Here is a 17772-nt window from a genome sequence, read left to right on the forward strand (position 1 = left end):
AAAAAAAGAAAAAAGTAGAAAAAGCAAAGGGAAAAAAAAAAAAGGCAAAGAAATAAGCTGCTACTTAAAGCTCCAGCAAGGGTCTACAGTACTGAGCAAGCAACAGCTTTTTGAGAAGGAGGAGAGACAGCGAGAAAATTTAACTGATGTTCAGGAGCCTCTGAGGCTACAGCTGAGTGCCGAGAAATGGTGTGCAGCCTGCCCAGATACATTTTAAAAAAGTAAATAAACACAGAGGAGGAAGGTGCTATAGTACAAGCAGCTGAATGAATCATGCATTTATCAATGCATGCAGTTATTGATGCTTTTTCCCTCCCTCATTAAAAAGGTACATACTTATAAAGCCGTCTACAGACAATGCTGATGCTTCACCAAGTGCTTTAGTGGAATTGCTAACTTTAAAGCATGTGGGTAAACCCCAGCCACTCTTTATTTTTCCATATGCTTTCTCTGGACGGTACCAAAGGGAGACTAAATTCAACCAACAACTGCACTGAAACCCTAGAGAAATCAAAGTGCAACCAAAGAGTCGGAAATGCTCTGGTAAGGAGGCTGAGAGCCATTTTGGGGTAACAGGTCTCTGCAGGGAGGCTTTTCCACCAGGCTTTGACCTGAGGGAGTGGGAAGGTGGGAGGCAGAGGAGGGAGCTAGAGGAAGGGGAGCATGGGGGTGTGTGCACTTGGTGGGTAGAAGAAGGGGAGGAGGAGAGAGGGATAGCTGTTTCTCCTGATAAAAGTTAACAATCATGCAATAGCAAGAAAGCCACAGTAAGTGAAGTCTGAGGTTTTAGGAGGGGAGAAGGGAAGGTTTTCCCCATGGCTGTGCAACACTAGCATCAGCAACGGGCCAGGCACTGTGCTCTTCAGCTTACCGGTCTGTCAAATGAGCTGGCTGCTGTCTATATGCTTCCAACTAGCTCAATTCAAACATTAAATGAAGTAGAGAAATCATCAGATAAATTACTGGTCCTCTCTACCCAAGAGTGAAGGGTTTTTGTACAGCTGATGACAGCCCTGATCCTTTGTCTGACCTAATTTACTTCTCTTGAAGGTTAGAATAAAGCGCACTTTCCTGTCACAGGATAACCTCCTTGCACATATTGCACCCTAAAACTAAGAAGACGCTGCTGCTATGTTAATAGTGCTGCAACTCGATGGAGTTCTCAGGATGCATGAAACACATATCCAAAGCTTCCCGTGTGCACACCACTAAATTATACGTTTGGGCAGGAAAGCGTCCTGCTAAAGTCTGTCCACGACACGCAAGCTGACTGCAGCAGAGAACAGCATGAGCCCGTCGGAGAAACCTGTGAGCTGCTCGGCAGCAACTTCTACTGACAGATGTGATTTTGTGTTTATTTCTCTAGGAAAAAAAAAAAAAAAGAATGCTTATTTTCATTTGTAGGAACTACAGATAGTTTGATCTAAGGACCTGAGGCTCAAAGTATGTTAAACTATTTAATATCAAATCCTCTCTGCAGAAGTACATGCGGCTTTCTGATATGTAATAGAAGCCAATTTCTGTACATGTGTGTCTGCTTTGTTGCTGCACACATCTTGTCCTACAACTCCAGCTTCTTCACTCTGTGTTTTCACATCCAGTGGAACAAACATACAGATCTCCGTAGGTTCCCCCCACTCCCCACCACGCAGGATCTCACTCGTGCAGGTATCATCACCCCCGATCACTATCTGACAACAACAAACTGAGAATTTAAACATTGTCTGCTGACAACAAAAAACCACCGTTAAAAACTAATTCTAATTAAAACTCCTGTCCGCCCGAGTCAATTAATCAGCGGCGATTTACTTAAAAATAGATTTGTCTCGCTGTCAGCCTCTCTCGGCTAGCTCTATATAGAAAATCAATGCTCCAGCTTTGCGCGTTCGGAGCAGGGTGCGGGCCGGGCCGGGCTCCGCGGCGCATCCCGCGCGTCCCGCGGCGCGGCCATCGCACGGGCTGGGAGCTCCCCCTAGTCGCCAACCCCCGCCACTGGCAGGCTCCGCCAGGCTCCGGCAGCCGGAGAAGTTTATTTTGGAAAGTCTTTTCCATCAACAAACAACACAAAGGGCAAAGAGACGCAGGTAGGAAATGCGGGAGACGAGCTAATATCGTGTGCGAGGCGTTTTGGAAGCGGAGAGGTTTGCTCGTAGCGAGCTCAGCCCTGGGAAGAGCAGCTGAAGTCAACCAGAGTCTATAAATGATATCAAAAAATTTGTCCCACTACTTCGAGCGCACACTTCTCTAAGTCATAATTATTGCCAAATATGCCACAAGACTACCCTTTGTTCTGGAGAGAAATACACATTTTGTGCAAAATAAGGGCTTTCACCATTTCTGTTAAAGGCAGCCAGTTTGTGAAATCTTGAAGAGTATTATTTCTCAGTATTTAAATAAGCCTGACAAAATATGCTCTGCATCTGCCGACCAGAAAAAAAAAACTGTAAAATGGTTTCTCACCCACTGTATATCTATTTAAGCCACGGGACACACCAACCAAAAAGGACAGAACGCACAGCCACAACCTAGTCACTCTACAGCAGTTTTAAAAAATATTTTTGAAGAACAGAAACTATGAAAATATGTCAGTATTTTTTTTACTTATCATCTAAGCCCAATACAAATATATTCAAATGAAAGACAACCTGGAAGTCGACGGCATGCAACCTTTATTTTCCCCTGTCCTATTTAAAGTAAACACATGTAATGTCTTTTAAAAGGCTGTGCTTTTCTGTGCACAGCCATGCAGGTATTATGAAAAAGTCATCCATCCTTAAAATAATAGTAATTTCCTCTCTAATTCTTCAGTCACAGCTTACATTCTCTTTGTATTAGAGTTGATTACATTGGTGTGGGTTTTGTTCTGCAGGGAAAGTACGTTAATTACACTAAATCTAAATGCATTTTAAGAGAAGCTCCTTGGAGCAATTTGCAAAACTTTGACATGCAAAAAATCATAGGGGTTTTTGTTATGATTTTTAATGACTACGTACAAAACAAAGTGATACAGGAAATTATTGCTCTTCCTAGGAAACCTGTTGACCAGGTACTGAAGACCTGCCTTGGGAAACCTGGTTCTCTGCCTGGAATTGTATGATTTTCCTGTGCCTTTCCCTCTCAATCTTTGCTGCTGCTCTACAGAAATGTTCTGGTTTTGCCGCCTTCTGCAAAACTGCTACCAGCGAGATTTTCACATGCTCTTTCCTTTCACATTTCCTTCAAATGCAAAATGCAGGGCTAGCTTGAAAACAGATTCCTTAAGTTAAAAATGGAAGATCTTAAGCTGGAAAATCAGCAATTTGAACAAAACCAAAATAACATTTCTTTGCACAGAGCAGCTCAACACTTCAGCCTCCTCTTCTATACATAATCAGTTCTTTTGCATTGTCCACCCATTTAAATGAGCTTGGCTACCAAGTTTGCTCTGTCAACCAGTGGTGAAGAAAGGTCCAGAGATGCTTTTTTCTCACCATGTGTTTCACCTCTTTCTTTTGTCCTGCACATACACGGTTACAAGGCTGCCTGGGTGAGCCTGACAAACACAGGCAGGCCACTCCGTTTTGCAGTCTTAAAGACCACTGTGCTAATGAGATGCTGCAACTCTGGAGCACAACTACATTGCACTTTCTCTCCTTTTTGAGTTTGTTTGTCTTACACTCAGAATCTAAACGTTTATCCAAACACCAAGTGGATGAAACCAAATAAACTCCAGCTGAACAGTGTTAGAAAACCCATCTCTGTCTGTCTCTCTCCCCATCTCTCTGCCCATCTCTTTCCTTGCCTGGCAGAGACCTCCAATCCATCCTGAAATGCAACTCCCCTTACAGATGCCAAAAAGGGAGACAGGGCGAAAAAGCCCAAGCTAAACACAACATAAAAGCAAGATTTTTGAAAACAATATCAATTCATCCTGGCTTTGGGGTCTTGGCTTGGGATTGACTCTATTTTGTTGTAAGTGCTTTGGTTTCCTATTCTGTTTGCCCACTACTTTCCAAACTCCCCTTTAGAGAGGACACTGTCTGGCTGCTTTTCCCCCATGAATGACACTTCTCAAGGAGTGCAGAGACTGCGACCCCCTCTCCTGCACGCCTGCAGCTGAGGGTTAGACCTGTGCGCTGCAATCCTGCGCTCCTGCTCCCCAGCCCCAACCCCAGCCCGACGCAGCTCCCCCCGCGCCCCCGCCTCCCACCACCTCCTCCCCTGGATACCTTCATTTTTTTCTGCCACTGTTCAGTATGCAGCCTGATTTCTCCGCCAGCTTCCTCAGGATGGAGAGATAGATAAATACAAGAGGGGAGGGAGGGAAGCTCGTACAGCTCTGCTCTCCATTCCTCCCCCAGCCTTCCCGCTAAACCCATTGTACACGCAGCTCCTCGGCACCTTTGAATACTCTCCTGCCTCATTATTTATCTTCAAGTAAAGCGATCGGAAAAGGAGATCAAATTGGAATAACAAACCTACCTGACTCTCTTCTCCACCCCGTCCCCCCCCTCCCCAGCAGCAACAGCAACGAGAAAATAAATGTTTCACCCATTGAAACAAATTCAGACGTGCGCAACAAAACAGATTTTCCGCACACCCCCTTTCAACACCCCACATCTCCTCGCAAGTGAGACAGAAAATAAGTGGGAGAAATTACACTGGAAGATTTAGGTGGCTGTTGATGCTTTTTCTTTTAAAAAGAAAATTAAAAAACTGAAAGGGGAGAAAAATAAAAAGGCACCAACAAAAAGGATAAGACATTTTCCGAACCGGATGGTTAAAATCAAAAATGCAATTAACGAAGGGGAGGGAGTTGAGGAAGGGGGAAATCCACCTTTTATGGTGATGCAAATCTGGTTCCAAAATAACAATGAATTAAAAACAACCCCCCCAGAAAAAGATTAATCCCAGATGCATCTTTATCAAGGTTCCACCAGCTGATGGGCTGGAGGTGGGGTGAGGGGTACTTTTTGAAAAATAAAGACGCACATAAAAATGCATATGTATATATATATATGTGTGTGTGTGTGTGTGTATGTATATATATATATCTATGAAAAAAAAAATACAGAAACGGCGAAAGAAATTTATATTTCGGAACTCAAACCGTCCCCCAACAGCCTTCCGCTATGAAAAGAAAATCCCAATGGAGGTGGAAAAATTATATAGACATATATATCTCGAGTCCCAAGGAAATCTTACAAACAGAAATTTATCACCGGTAACAAAGAAAGAGAGGAGCTCGCAAGCACCAAATGCTCCTGGCAGATGGCTCCTATTCTTGGCTTTCAGGGGAGGGGAGAGAAGCCGGGGAAATATTTTATTTATTTATTTAAATTTTTTAAAATCTCAACATAAATATTCGGATCCGCCGCGGCTCAGGCTCAGCCCCGGGCTGGCTCCGTGCGAGCCGCCGCCCCCCGCAGCACAACAACTTGCGGACTCGTTTTGCGGGGCGGGGGGGGGGGGGGCAGGGGTCCGACCGGGCTTGTCGGGTGCGGGGCCACGGCGTGCCGGGCATTTTTTTTTACCACCCCCCAAACTCGTCCTATGCTATATAGGAGGGAAATGGGGACCCCCCCTGACCTCCCCCTTCCCCGTGCCCCGGAGGTGTCGGAGCAGCGGGGAGCGCTGGGGGCCGCACGCCCCCGGAGGCGCCCCCACATTTCCCCCCCGCCTCGCTGCACGGGCCCCGGGGGCCGGGAGCGGCGGAGCGGCGGAGTGGGGCGCCCGCTCGGGGACCTGCCCCCTACTCTGCCTGCAGGCACTCGTCCCTCTCCCGGAGCTTTAGGGGTGGGAACGGGGAGGAGGGGGATTCTGATGCTGGGGGGAGGGGGGATGCCTCTTTCCCTCCCCCCCTCTATTTTTTCCTTCCCTATTTTTTTTTGGGGGGGGGGGGCGTAAGGGGGGCGGGAGGGAGTATATGTGTGTATTTTCACTTACAATGGGAGCTTCAGCAAAGTGCTGCCTCCACTCCTGCCCCGCAGGCGAGCCGGTGCCGCTGCCCGACCCGCATTTCGTGCACTCCATCCCCGGTCCCCGCCTCGGCTTTCCTCGCGCCCCCCGCCACCGACAGGCACTCCAGCCCGCACCCGGCTCCTAGGCAGCCCCTGCCCTGCCTCTAGCCCCAGCCGAGCTGGTCCTGCCTTGCCCCGCGCTTCGGAGAGTTCTTTTCCCCCGCGGGCGATGCACCTGGGGCGGGCAGGGCGCAGCTGGCCGTCTACCTGCCCCGCGCTCCGGTGCCGGGGGGCTACGCCGGCCCACAGCCTCCATGTGCTTCCCGCTAAGTCCCCCCGGCCGTTCCGCGTCTCCCTCCCTTGCTGCCCACCTTGATCCTCCTTCCCCCACCCTCCGCGGCTGTCACGCCGAGGCAAGGGCTCTCGGCCAACTTTTCCCACCGCTCCGTGTTACCCCCGGAGCAAGGAGCGAGGAGCGGGGCCGCGGGCGAGCGGCGGAGCCCCGGCGGGGTGGCCCGGCGGGGCCCGGGGTGGCCCGGCCCGGCCCGGAGCAGCGCGCCCCGCTCCGCCGCCCCCCGCACACGCAGCCGCTGCCCGGGAGAGCCCCGCGCCGCCCCACGCCGCGCTCTGCCCGCCGGCAGCTCCTTCCCCGCTCCACGCCGCCTGCCCTCCCGCCTGCCTGGCCGCCTCACCTCCGCACCGCTGCAAAAACGCACGGCAAACTTCGGGCTTCTCCCCCCCTCCACCCCCAGCCCATCCCCCCCGCCGCACACCCCCCTCCCCTCTTTAATTCCCTTCTCCTCTCCCTCTCTCTGAAGTCATTTACCAGCTTTGGTTGCTCCTGGAGTTTCCCCCCCACACGCGCCCCCCCTCCCCAACCGCTTCCTCCCCTTCCCTAATTTTGCTTCTCGATTTCGGCTCGTTCTGGTTCCAAGTTCAAACTTACGTGTGATAATCTCTCTTTGTGACAAGTGCTGCGGGTTTCCCTGCTTGCGACGGGACATTGCCCTGGCATTTACACTGGCATCGCCTGGAGAGCTGCACTGGTTTGGGGGGATGTGCTGGGGGGCCGATCCTCCTCCTCCTTTTTTTCCCCTCTTTATTCTTCTTCTTCTTTATCGAGTTCTTCTTTCAAAAAAATCAAAAACGAAAAAAAAACCGCCTCCTTTTTGTTGCTGCTGTGGTGCACTGGTTGGGATTCCCTCTCAATTAAAAATCATCATCATCATCATCAGGAAAAGCTCTTTCTCGCTCTTTTTCTCTTTCACACACTGTCTTTTCTCCACTGCTTCTGCCACTTGGACTTCCAGATCTCTTCTTGAACTTAGGAGGATGTGCACCGCCAGTGACACTTTTCTCTTTCCCTCTTTCCAGAGTGCTTGGCAAATTGGCAAGTTCGCTTTTCCACCAAGAGGGTAAAAAAAAAAAAAAAAAAAAAAAAAAGGAAAAAAGAAAAAAAAGAAAATTTAAAAAAACTGTATAAAAAAAAAAAAAAAGAAAAGTACTAGAATTGGGATAGCCCCCACTCAAAAAAAAAAAAATCGCCAAAAAAAATGTTTCTCAGAGATTGACCCTTGCTGGGTAGATATACAGAGAGAATTTTTTTAAAAGGGGTAGCCGAAACTGTGTCTCCTCTTTCCCAGTTCAAGTGGCACTGCTTTGCCCTGGTGCTTTTGGATTGCCAGTGCTCCTGCACCACTTTGCACTCTTCCCCCCTCGCCTGGCACTGGGACTGGAAGGAAGGAAGCCCCCAGTGCAGCTGGGCTGGTGCTGGCTATTACTATTATATATTGCAATGTGAAGATGGCGGAGTCCTGGTTCTCTGGGAGCGCTCTGTCTCTCTATGGCTGGGGCTGCCTCTGTACAATGGGATAAAATTCAAGTTCAAGTGCGGACGTGACGTTTAATCTGCACTAGAGACAAAAAGACCCAGAGAGTAGGAGCACTGGGGGCGACTAGCGGTGGCTTTTTAACATTGTACCCTGCAAGAGAACAAGAAACGCCACTCGCACACACCGCACACACCGCACACGCACACACACCGCACACACACCAACTACGGCACACGCAGGGCTCGCCGCCGCTCCGGGCTTTGTGCAGCGCCGCTTTCGGTGCGCGGAGCGCCGGCGGCCAGGGAAAGAGAGGGGGGAAGGAATAAATCCGCATCCTCACGCACGGCCAAACTTCCTGAGCCCGGCGCCGGCCGCGGCGGGGGCGGCTCGGCCGGGGGAGGGTGCCGGGGTCCGCGGGGGGCGGCGGCGGCGCTGCCTGCCCGTGCCGCGCTGCCCGCCCGTGCCGCCGCCTCGCCGCCGCTCATCGCGGCCGCCGCTCTCCGCCGCCCGGGCTCGGCGCTGGGTCCTGCTCCCTCCGTCCCTGCCCAGGAGCGGAGGCTCCCCAGGGGTCGCGGGTTGCTCTTCCTTCCCTCCAGGCACCGCCGCAGCTCCTCGGCGGCGAGCGCGTTCCCCCTGCATTTCTTTCAAACAGTTTTACAACAACACAAATATCTGTGTGGGCTGGGGAAAGGGATTTTTTCCCCCTCCTCTCTCCCTACCCGAAGTGCGATGGTAGCGGGACACGCGCGCACACTCGATCCGCACACGCACACACGCTCCGACCTTCTCCCACCCCCCAACCCCCCTTCCCTTAAAATCCTGGCAGAGACTATTTTTCCTTGGAGAAATTAATTCTCAGCCACGAACGGAGAGACGCCGAGCTCCCAGAAGCTGCATCCCAGTGCACTTGTCCTCCTATTTCACACGCAGGTAAATGCCCACAACTGCGTGCGTTTCTAACTTGGAAGATTCTTGGAAGCCAACTTTCTCCCCTCTACCTCCGTTCTCCCGGCCCATCTCCAGAGATTGTTTTCTCTCTCCCTCCTCCCCCGATAAGTAAACAGTTCGCAAATAGCTTTTCAGCACCAGGTCTGGCCAGGGCGAGAGGAACGGGGAGAGGGGAGGCCTGAGGGCTCGGAGGCAGATGGAGCAGAAAACCAAGGAACCAGCCTGTACCCGGAGCCCACTTGGAGACCCGCGCCGCACTCGTGTCATTTACTTTCCACGTTAAATGAGTGTTTCCCGTATTAAATCGCATGAGAGTCTTGAGGGGACCAGAATTCATCTCGGTGCCCTTAATCAGCTTTGAGAAGAATTTGGCTAAACAGCATCGCTCTCGCCTCCTCCAGCAAATCTGCCTCTCCCTCCCCACGCCCGCCCGCCCGCTCACAGCTCGCGTTCCGGCGCTGCCAGACCCCGCAGCCCGGCCCGGCGAGTGCCGAGGGCGGCGGGCACCCCGGCCCCGGCCGGTGGGCGCCGGGCCAGCCTGGCACTGCCCTCCGTGCCCGCGCCCGGCCCTCCGCCTCTGCCAACGCTCCACAAACACGTCCAAGAACATTAAATGCGCTTAAACTGCCGCGATTGCTCGCCCTGTGTGTTCGGTTTGTTCTGCGGTGTCCTGCAAAGGAAAATGACCGTGGTGATGGCAGGGGCCCCGCCACTGAGCGGGGAGAGACAGGTCCACGGCCCCGGCCCCCCGAGAGGGAGCCCCCGCTCCTGCCCTGCGGGGCAGTCGTGTCCGAGTCGGGGTAAAGGATGTGGCACCATCGCAGGGGACCTGGAGGGGAGAAGAGCCTCCCCTCGCTGACCTCCGCCCCCGCGGGAAGGGGCCCGGGCCGATCGGCCGGGATGGAGCTGTCCCCACGCACGGCTGTCCCCGCTTTGATGCCGCTGTGCTGGCGGCTGGCGAGGCCGAGAGGCTTTGTGTGGCTGCGCTGCTGCGCTCAGCGCCGCCCGTCCCCGGCCACGCCGCGGGGCTGCGGCCGCGGGGCCCGTGTGGGGTGCAAAGTCCGGCCGCGGCCGCCGCCGCTCTTCGGCGAGCTGCAGGAAGCTGCACCCCTTGGGAGCGCGGCTTATCGGGAAGTTACTGGGCATCATCTGTTGATTAACCAGTGTCTTCCAGTGGGCACCGAGAGCAGGAGATAAGGGCCGGCAATGATTGACCAGGCGGACTCCCCGGCTGCCTGGGGCAGCGGGGCCGCCGCAAGCCTCCTCCCGTCCCTCCGGCTGCGGGCAAGGCTTCAGGAGTTGACCCCCAGCCTGCCTCCTCCTCCTCCTCCTCCTCCTCAAATACATCCCAATAGAGGAAAAAAAAAAAATTCCAAAGTGATTTCTCAGTCTTCTCTTTCCTCCCCTGTCTGGCACTTGTGATCATTAGCACTGAAAGCTGTTAATGTCTTGTCTCACAGCTCCCCCTTTAGTCTCTCTGCTCTCCCTGTCTCGCGTTCAAAGCCAGATCAATAGCAGGCTCTTTCTAACCTTGACCTATCCCTCGACCTGCCTCCATCTGCAGCTGGCCCCGCGCTTCTCTCTCTTCCCCACCCGCCGCAGCAGCCCCTTGAGGGGCCCAGTGTGGCCGGGGGCTGCCCGGGCGGCCCGGCCCCGGCATCGCCCCGCTTTGTCCCGAGCTGCGCGGCCGCGCTGGGCGCTCGCCGCCGGCACCGGGGGCTGAGCCCCCGCAGCCTCCTCCCCGCTGTCCTGGGATGAGGCCGAGCTCCGGCCTCCGCCACCGGCCCGCAAACTTGGACGGCAGCTCCCCAGGACAACAACAATACACCCAACCCCCCCCACAAAAATATGTCTAAAAGAAAGAATAAAAGGCCAAGCAAAATGGGAGCATCATCTGCAAGAAGAAAACAAGCTTTTTGCTAGCTTTAAAAGTACTATGGTCACTTGTTTTAAATTAGGGGAGAGAAAGCACTCTCTTGCACTAAATATCTTGTATTAAGATAATAATATTTTCTGTTTTCATAATATGTAAGGGACTTGAGGAGTTCTCATAAAGAAACATCATCCTTATAGGGAAAAATAAGCTCATCTGATGTCAAATATTCCATTTTATCCTATATACAGCAAGGCATGCTGAGTCGAAAACTCTCAGCCCAGAGGCTTCTAGTTTTCGTTTTCTTTTTTTTTTTTTTCTTTTTTTTTTTTAATTGTGCAACGTTTTTAGCTAAAATTTGGCACGGATATAGATGCATAAATAACATCAGCATCAGTGTAAAGAGGAAGTCCAAAGATCCTTATGGAGAATAATCTTGATGTGCCACGTGGAGATATTCTGAATGCATTTCCACTTTCACCCCATTTGGTCAAACAACTTTTCAGTGGAAGAAAAATGGTAGTTGCAGATTCTGTGTGATGTCATTTTGGTTTCTGCTCAGTCTCTAATGTGAAAGCTTATGCTAAGTTAGAAGCAAATTGTTTTTGATACAGGTGTGGAAATTGGGACAGTATGGGGGGAGAGAAGGGAGGGAGGGAGGGAGGGAGGGAGGGAGGGAGGGAGGGAGGGAGGGAGGGAGGGAAGGAAGGAAGGAAGGAAGGAAGGAAGGAAGGAAGGAAGGAAGGAAGGAAGGAAGGAAGGAAGGAAGGAAGGAAGGAAGGAAGGAAGGAAGGAAGGAAGGAAGGAAGGAAGGAAGGAAGGAAGGAAGGAAGGAAGGAAGGAAGGAAGGAAGGAAGGAAGGAAGGAAGGAAGGAAGGAAGGAAGGAAGGAAGGAAGGAAGGAAGGAAGGAAGGAAGGAAGGAAGGAAGGAAGGAAGGAAGGAAGGAAGGAAGGAAGGAAGGAAGGAAGGAAGGAAGGAAGGAAGGAAGGAAGGAAGGAAGGAAGGAAGGAAGGAAGGAAGGAAGGAAGGAAGGAAGGAAGGAAGGAAGGAAGGAAGGAAGGAAGGAAGGAAGGAAGGAAGGAAGGAAGGAAGGAAGGAAGGAAGGAAGGAAGGAAGGAAGGAAGGAAGGAAGGAAGGAAGGAAGGAAGGAAGGAAGGAAGGAAGGAAGGAAGGAAGGAAGGAAGGAAGGAAGGAAGGAAGGAAGGAAGGAAGTTTGAGACAATCTTGCATAAATGAGGCTGCTGTCCTCATTCTCTTTGAATCTTTAAATGTTGCTGCTTGAGAAGGAAAAAAAAAAAAAAAAAGAAAACAAACACAGGGCGTTGATCTGTTCGGCTTAGTTAGCCGCTCCACCTTGTGAAACGGCACAGAAACACAGGATCTAACCAGATCATATTTACATACATATTAATAAAGCTCCCGAGGTGGCAGTTCAGCCTTCACATACAGAGCAAGGATCTCTGTGAGTTCTCATTTTAGACTCATAAAAACAGATAAAAAGAGGTCTTTTGGGCTTCCCTGAATATTTTTCTGCAGTGGTTTTATATCATTTCTGAAAATTACATAGTTAAGTGGCATCAAATTTCTGGGTGATATAATAACTCAAAATGTGTATTTTTTTTTATCAAATCACTTTGCAGCCATAAACAGAGCTTCAGAACCTCAATTAGAGGAATGATTTGGTGGGGTTTTCATTTATGGCAAACAGTAAAATTGTTCTTGTTATCTATTCAAATATATATAAATTGCAACATTTATTCACTTGATTTTCTTTTCCATGACACCAGTGTATTTGAGAGTGCAGTGAAATTAAGGCTTAAAAGGATAATGTATTATCCTCTGCCCCATTCCCAAGACTTTTTGGAGTGAAGCAAAAGGGATGAAGACATTGCTGTGTTTTCAAGACATTTGGTGTCCTCTTATTTTTGGTAGTTGTGACTTGCTGATGTTTCTAGAAATGAATTCAGAAAATGAGATTTTTCTCAACGTTTACATTCTAAACCTTCTTGGAGTCCTTTCCTCAGTCAGTGACCTGTGAGTTCTTTTGCTGGGTTTTTTGTTGTTTTGTTGTTTTGCTTTTTTTTTAATTCACACAGAGTCCCTCATTTTTCTAATTCTTTCCAAGTGTCAAATGTACTAGATAACAGTTTTCCCCTGCACCTATTTTCAATAAAAATAAACAAAAGCAAAACAATGCCACTTCTCAAAAGAAAAAAAAAAAAAAGAAAAAAAAATACCAGAAAGAAAACCCCAACAAAACAAAAACAAAAAACCAAAAAGCATCATGGAACCGGCAAGCCAGAACAGAAGAAAAACACTGCTTTAATTTTGAAGCTTTTTTAAAAACATATAAAATGCAAGATGTTCTCCCTCTCCTTCCATCTTCTCCCTCTTTTAAGCTTCAGACTTTCTGACAGTAGATATTCAGTTGTGTTCCCACTGAAATAATTTGCAGGACCCTAGGGACTGCAGGGAGAGACAAACCTGCCTCCACATTTGTAACTTGAGGGTCCTTCTAAACGATAACAATTCTGTCCAGCACCTTCTCTCCTCCTGCAAAGGACTCCCTTCACCTGTGTGCACATGCTGGCAGGCAAAGATAGAGGGGAACATGCTTTACAGGCATCCAACACGAAAAGGAGTCAAGCATTCCATCTGCTATAAGTACTCCATCCCACTATGAATGCCATTTGTACATCCACACAGCACCCGCTTTAGGACAAAAAAATATTTGAAAGAAGATGGGCAAAACCCGCTGTTGCTGGGGAGGCTTTAAAAAAAAAAACTGGCACATCTCTTCTAACTACTTCAGTCCAAGGATTGTTTTTGCCTTTGGAAAACAAATGCCATCATTGCTTGGTGCAGTAAGCTGAGTTTTGTGAAGCAGCACTAAATTCATCCAAAAAAAAAAATCCCTGAAAACCCCCTGAAAACAATAGAACTTGAGGGGTATTTTTGTCTGAAAAGTACTTTTAAAACTTGGTCCATTATGGAAATGTATAACATAGTCTTGCTCAGAGATCCATGTACAAACAGGCTGGCATGTGGTGGGGACAAAGAACCCCTCTTCCTTCCACAGGTATTCCTCAGAACTCACACAAGCTGAAATTTGGTACAGCTCTCCTCTGTCTTCAAGTGCAAGTTTCAACCAATTTCTTCTCTTTCCCTTCTCAGATCATTTTAAGAGGATTTGAAATCTTTAGATTGTTTAAAATAACAAAGGCCTCTAAGCTCTGAATGTTGCAATGAAATCTTCAGCTTGAACTAATGACAGAAATATTCCAGCCTGTCTCTTGTGAATCATGAAAATCTGAATCTGAACATCAGAAGAGAGCAACAACACATTCATTCTTGTTCTTTTCCCCTCTACCTTCATCCTACCTTATTTTATTTAAATAGGGTATATCCATAGAAACAAATGAGCATCGTTGTTATTATTATTTTTACTATTTTAACTTGTGCAATGGAACTCAAACAGGGAAATTCATCAGTTTCTAGGTTCACTATCAGCCTCTGCAGTTTCATTATTCCTGTTGACAATTATGGATCACAGAAATGTGGATGCCTGGCCGGGGAGTGCTTGTATATTGCACCCAAATTACACATTCCTGTTCATAAAGAGTGGAGCAAAATATGAATGTTAGCGTCATTGCTCGTGTCTCAGGCAACTACTCACATCTTAATTGAAAATGATCAAGCAACAGTATTCCCTTTGACAAACAAATGACAATGTCTTGCCACACTTGCTGAGGACACTTGAGCAGGAAAGCCAGGGGCAACTGCTGGCGTTGGCCATAGCACACTGAGAACATAATGGGCACACACACGCATGCTCCAGCCCTGGACTGTGCTCCCTTCCAGCTCAGTTCCTTCAAGGATGCTGCTGCTGACTCCAGGATCTTGCTTCCCACTCTCCCAGCTGTGATTTCAGCTTCTCCCCATGCACCTTGCCTCTGAGCGTGAGCTGCAGTCAGTGCTACAAGGACAGACCAGCTCTTTTCCTCACCTCCAGTGCTGCTTTGAAAGGTCATTTAGGATGATCAGGCCACCTCAGTGCTGGGTGGGCCAGCGGTTTGGTAGCACCCTAGTCAAAGGCCACTGAGAAGCGGAGCATGTACAGAGCAGCAAATGAAATCTTCTCTGAGCCAACTGTTCCACCTGGACCCCACTACAAATTACTGTTTTCAATTACCACCTGTGTACTCCTTCCCATGCAACTTATTGATGTAAAATTACAACAACACTGGTATAAATAAGTTATGCTGTGGTTGTAAAATGGAAGAAATTTTGTTGTAGCAATTATGTTCAGCAAGATGACAAAATAAATTTCCAGTGCTGTGCTTGCAGTAACCTGGGGAATTTAAACCTCATAATTTCCATTCATTTCAGATAATTTGGAGTAATTTCTATATGTAATAACTTTGTAATGAAAAACACAGCGGTACTGAAGTGATTTCAACTCTTTTTTTTTTTTTCCTATGGTATACATGGCACAAAATAAATAATAAAAATAATATTTCCTTTTTGTATGTGTTCGGTAATTCTTTCAGCAAAATCATAAACTAATACCAGGACTAAATCTCTGTCCATGAAATGAAAAATAAATTGAGTTAAAGAAAGTGAAAAAGTATGAAAGGCCTCGGATGTTTTATTGTGACTTTATTAAATTGTATCATCTCTATGCTCTATGGTATCCCCAGGGGTTACTGTGCTGGGGAAGGGCAGAGAGCTAGATAGATACATGTCCCTAGATCAAAACCAGAGATGGTTGGAGGAAATTCATAAAACAGTGCTTAATTCAACCCCTTAATTTTTAAAATGGAAACTGGAAGTACCAATAAAATAAAAAAATATTAGTGAGTTGTGGGATGGTACAGGACAAAAGGCACAAGTTGCTTTGGGGCACTGACTTTCATTAGTGTATTTGATGGTAAGTTACTTAGAGACTGTAAACATGTGTAATCACAGAATGTGTTCCAATACAAGGGAATAGCATTTAATTAAAGATAAGAAAGAGTACTGTACATCGCTGAAAAGTTGTATCTGTGTCCTACTTACCATCGCAACACAGGGCTATTATTACACAATAAACAAGAAATCATATGCTCTGATTTGTAGAAAACAGTGAATTGTTTGGGGAAAATAATAATGCAATACCACTAATGTTGCTTTTGCATTTATGTCTCTCGTGCATCTCCAAGTAGTTTACAAAGGTGTGTAACGATTGAAATGCTTGTCCTAGTAATAGGAAAAAGGAGGCATAAAAGGTGTTCCTATAACCTTGAAAGGTCACCCAGACTAGCTGCAGGACTGAAGCAAAAATGCAAGATTACCAGGCTGAAAAATGGTTCTCTTAACAGCTAAACCCCACCTCCCAACAGCACCTCTACCTCGCTTTTTAAACAACAGCAATATGAAAATTACTCATGAGCTGTACAAGACAAGGGTCAGCTTGAGTAAATTCCCCCAATGTCACACAGAGATGGTACTCAAGGTTTGCACCTGCACACACTTGAATTTGCTGGGTGACTGCTCCATGGTCTGTGCTGTAACCCTGCCTGAAGATAAAATGGAATGCAAGAGGACTGAAAATTTATGACAGCCCACTGGAGATGTTGTCTGGAGTTACAAGAGCAATGCTGGGTAACCAAAACTACTGTCTGCTCAGAGGGGAGGAAGGGAAAAGGTTAGCAAAGTTTAGAAAATACTCTGATTTTGAAGGGACACATCAAGCCACAGAAAAACAATGCACAAATTCTCAATTTGGGGCTTGCCTGATACTGAAACCAATGGTTATTAGGTACCTAAATAATTCTTGAAACTCTATTGCCAATTTGATCAAGTCAGGATTTGTCATACAGCACTTCATGTCCCAGGTCACCAGGAGATGTGGATCCAGAGGCCATACTCCAGCAGATACTTTGGACAACTTAGATCTACAACACAAGAGGAAATGTAAAGGATGCAAAGTCAGCCACAGTACAACAGCACACAGCAGTTGGCACCAAGGTTTTAAAAATACAGATCCCATCCCCAACCTTCACACTAAAGAAATGGAAATGGAAACAAAGTTCTAAAAGCTAGAAGCAGGTAGAGGTCAACAGCAACATGTAGTGGCAGGGAGCTAAAAAACTCTGATCCCTTCATCAAAAGCAGCCTCAAAAGCAAGGACCAAAATAGAACCCACTTGTGGTCACAAAGTTGAGGGGCTGCATTTGAATGGTGGCTCCCGTGTCTCTGTATCTTTGTGTAATGATGTTCAGCTACTGAGAAGAGGGAGCTCTGCTGCTGCTCAGAGCCTCCACACCAAAGCCCAGGAATTTTTTGAAATCTATTTTTTAAACATATATATATATGTATATATATATATGTGTGTGTGTGTATGTATATATATATATATATATATATACATATGCTCATTCTGTCTTTTGTGAATTTTCTGATCCCCCTTCAGAATTACAAATTACTGCAGTGCCTTCCAATAAATTGCTCAAGAATTCAATAGATACTTTCCCAAGGAATAGTTTTTAGGGGAACATGTTAATGCTTATAAGCAAAGCAAACAATCACATACTGAAGTACATATCTAAATTCTTCTGAATCAGGTTAAGACAAATCTTTCCAAATGGCAATACCCTTGCATATCAACTGCCATTCGAAGCATGACCCCTCCTTAGCCCTTCCTGAAAGACAAGGTGTTATATATTGAATCTTAGCTGGGACAGGGCATGAGTGGATTTTATTTACTGAATATATGTAGATGAGATCAGCCTCTAAATTGAGATTATAAAAGGAAAAAAAAATCACTCTTTTTTTCTGTATTAAAATTTTAGTTAAGACACTGAGCTCAAGCTAGCTATCCAGAAACAGAAGTATACTGATGGGGGAAAGAAAAGAGATGAAGATAAAAGCAGGTGTCATTTTAGGCATATTAGTAAGTCCTCTTGCTTTTCAGATTATTCATGTGTTTGCAGAACCAGGCCCTTAGATTAAAGTACACCCAAGGCCATGTTTGTCTGTATGCACAGTGATGAGCACACTACCAGCGTTTGCCATGCAAAGGAGCACATCGAATAAGAATAAAACTATGCCAACAAAATCCCCCTCACCCCATGCGCAAATTAAATTCATGATGAGCAGGCCTGAGGGAGGGAAGCAGCAGTGGAGGCCTGGCATGCC

At 47.6% G+C, this 17772-nt stretch overlaps 1 protein-coding gene across 8 annotated transcripts in view; it reads right to left on the reverse strand.

Moving 5' to 3' along the window:
* The window catches only part of BCL11B (BCL11 transcription factor B), a 98192-nt gene extending 89780 nt beyond the window's left edge, over positions 1-8412 (reverse strand). For 2 of the 8 annotated variants that reach the window (XM_072930394.1, XM_030274953.4), the window contains exon 1: positions 6886-8192. In XM_072930394.1, the coding sequence (XP_072786495.1) occupies positions 6886-6943 (58 nt within the window). In that variant the 5' untranslated portion in view covers positions 6944-8192. Of the gene's footprint in view, positions 1-4208; positions 4951-6631; positions 6686-6885 lie in introns of those variants that run through there. The other 6 variants (XM_072930390.1, XM_012574317.5, XM_030274951.4 and 3 more) reach the window with 6 other exon arrangements.
* Positions 8413-17772: the final 9360 nt, after the last annotated feature.

This window comes from Taeniopygia guttata, chromosome 5 (assembly GCF_048771995.1).
Source record: "Taeniopygia guttata chromosome 5, bTaeGut7.mat, whole genome shotgun sequence".
NCBI classification, from domain to species: domain Eukaryota; kingdom Metazoa; phylum Chordata; class Aves; order Passeriformes; family Estrildidae; genus Taeniopygia; species Taeniopygia guttata.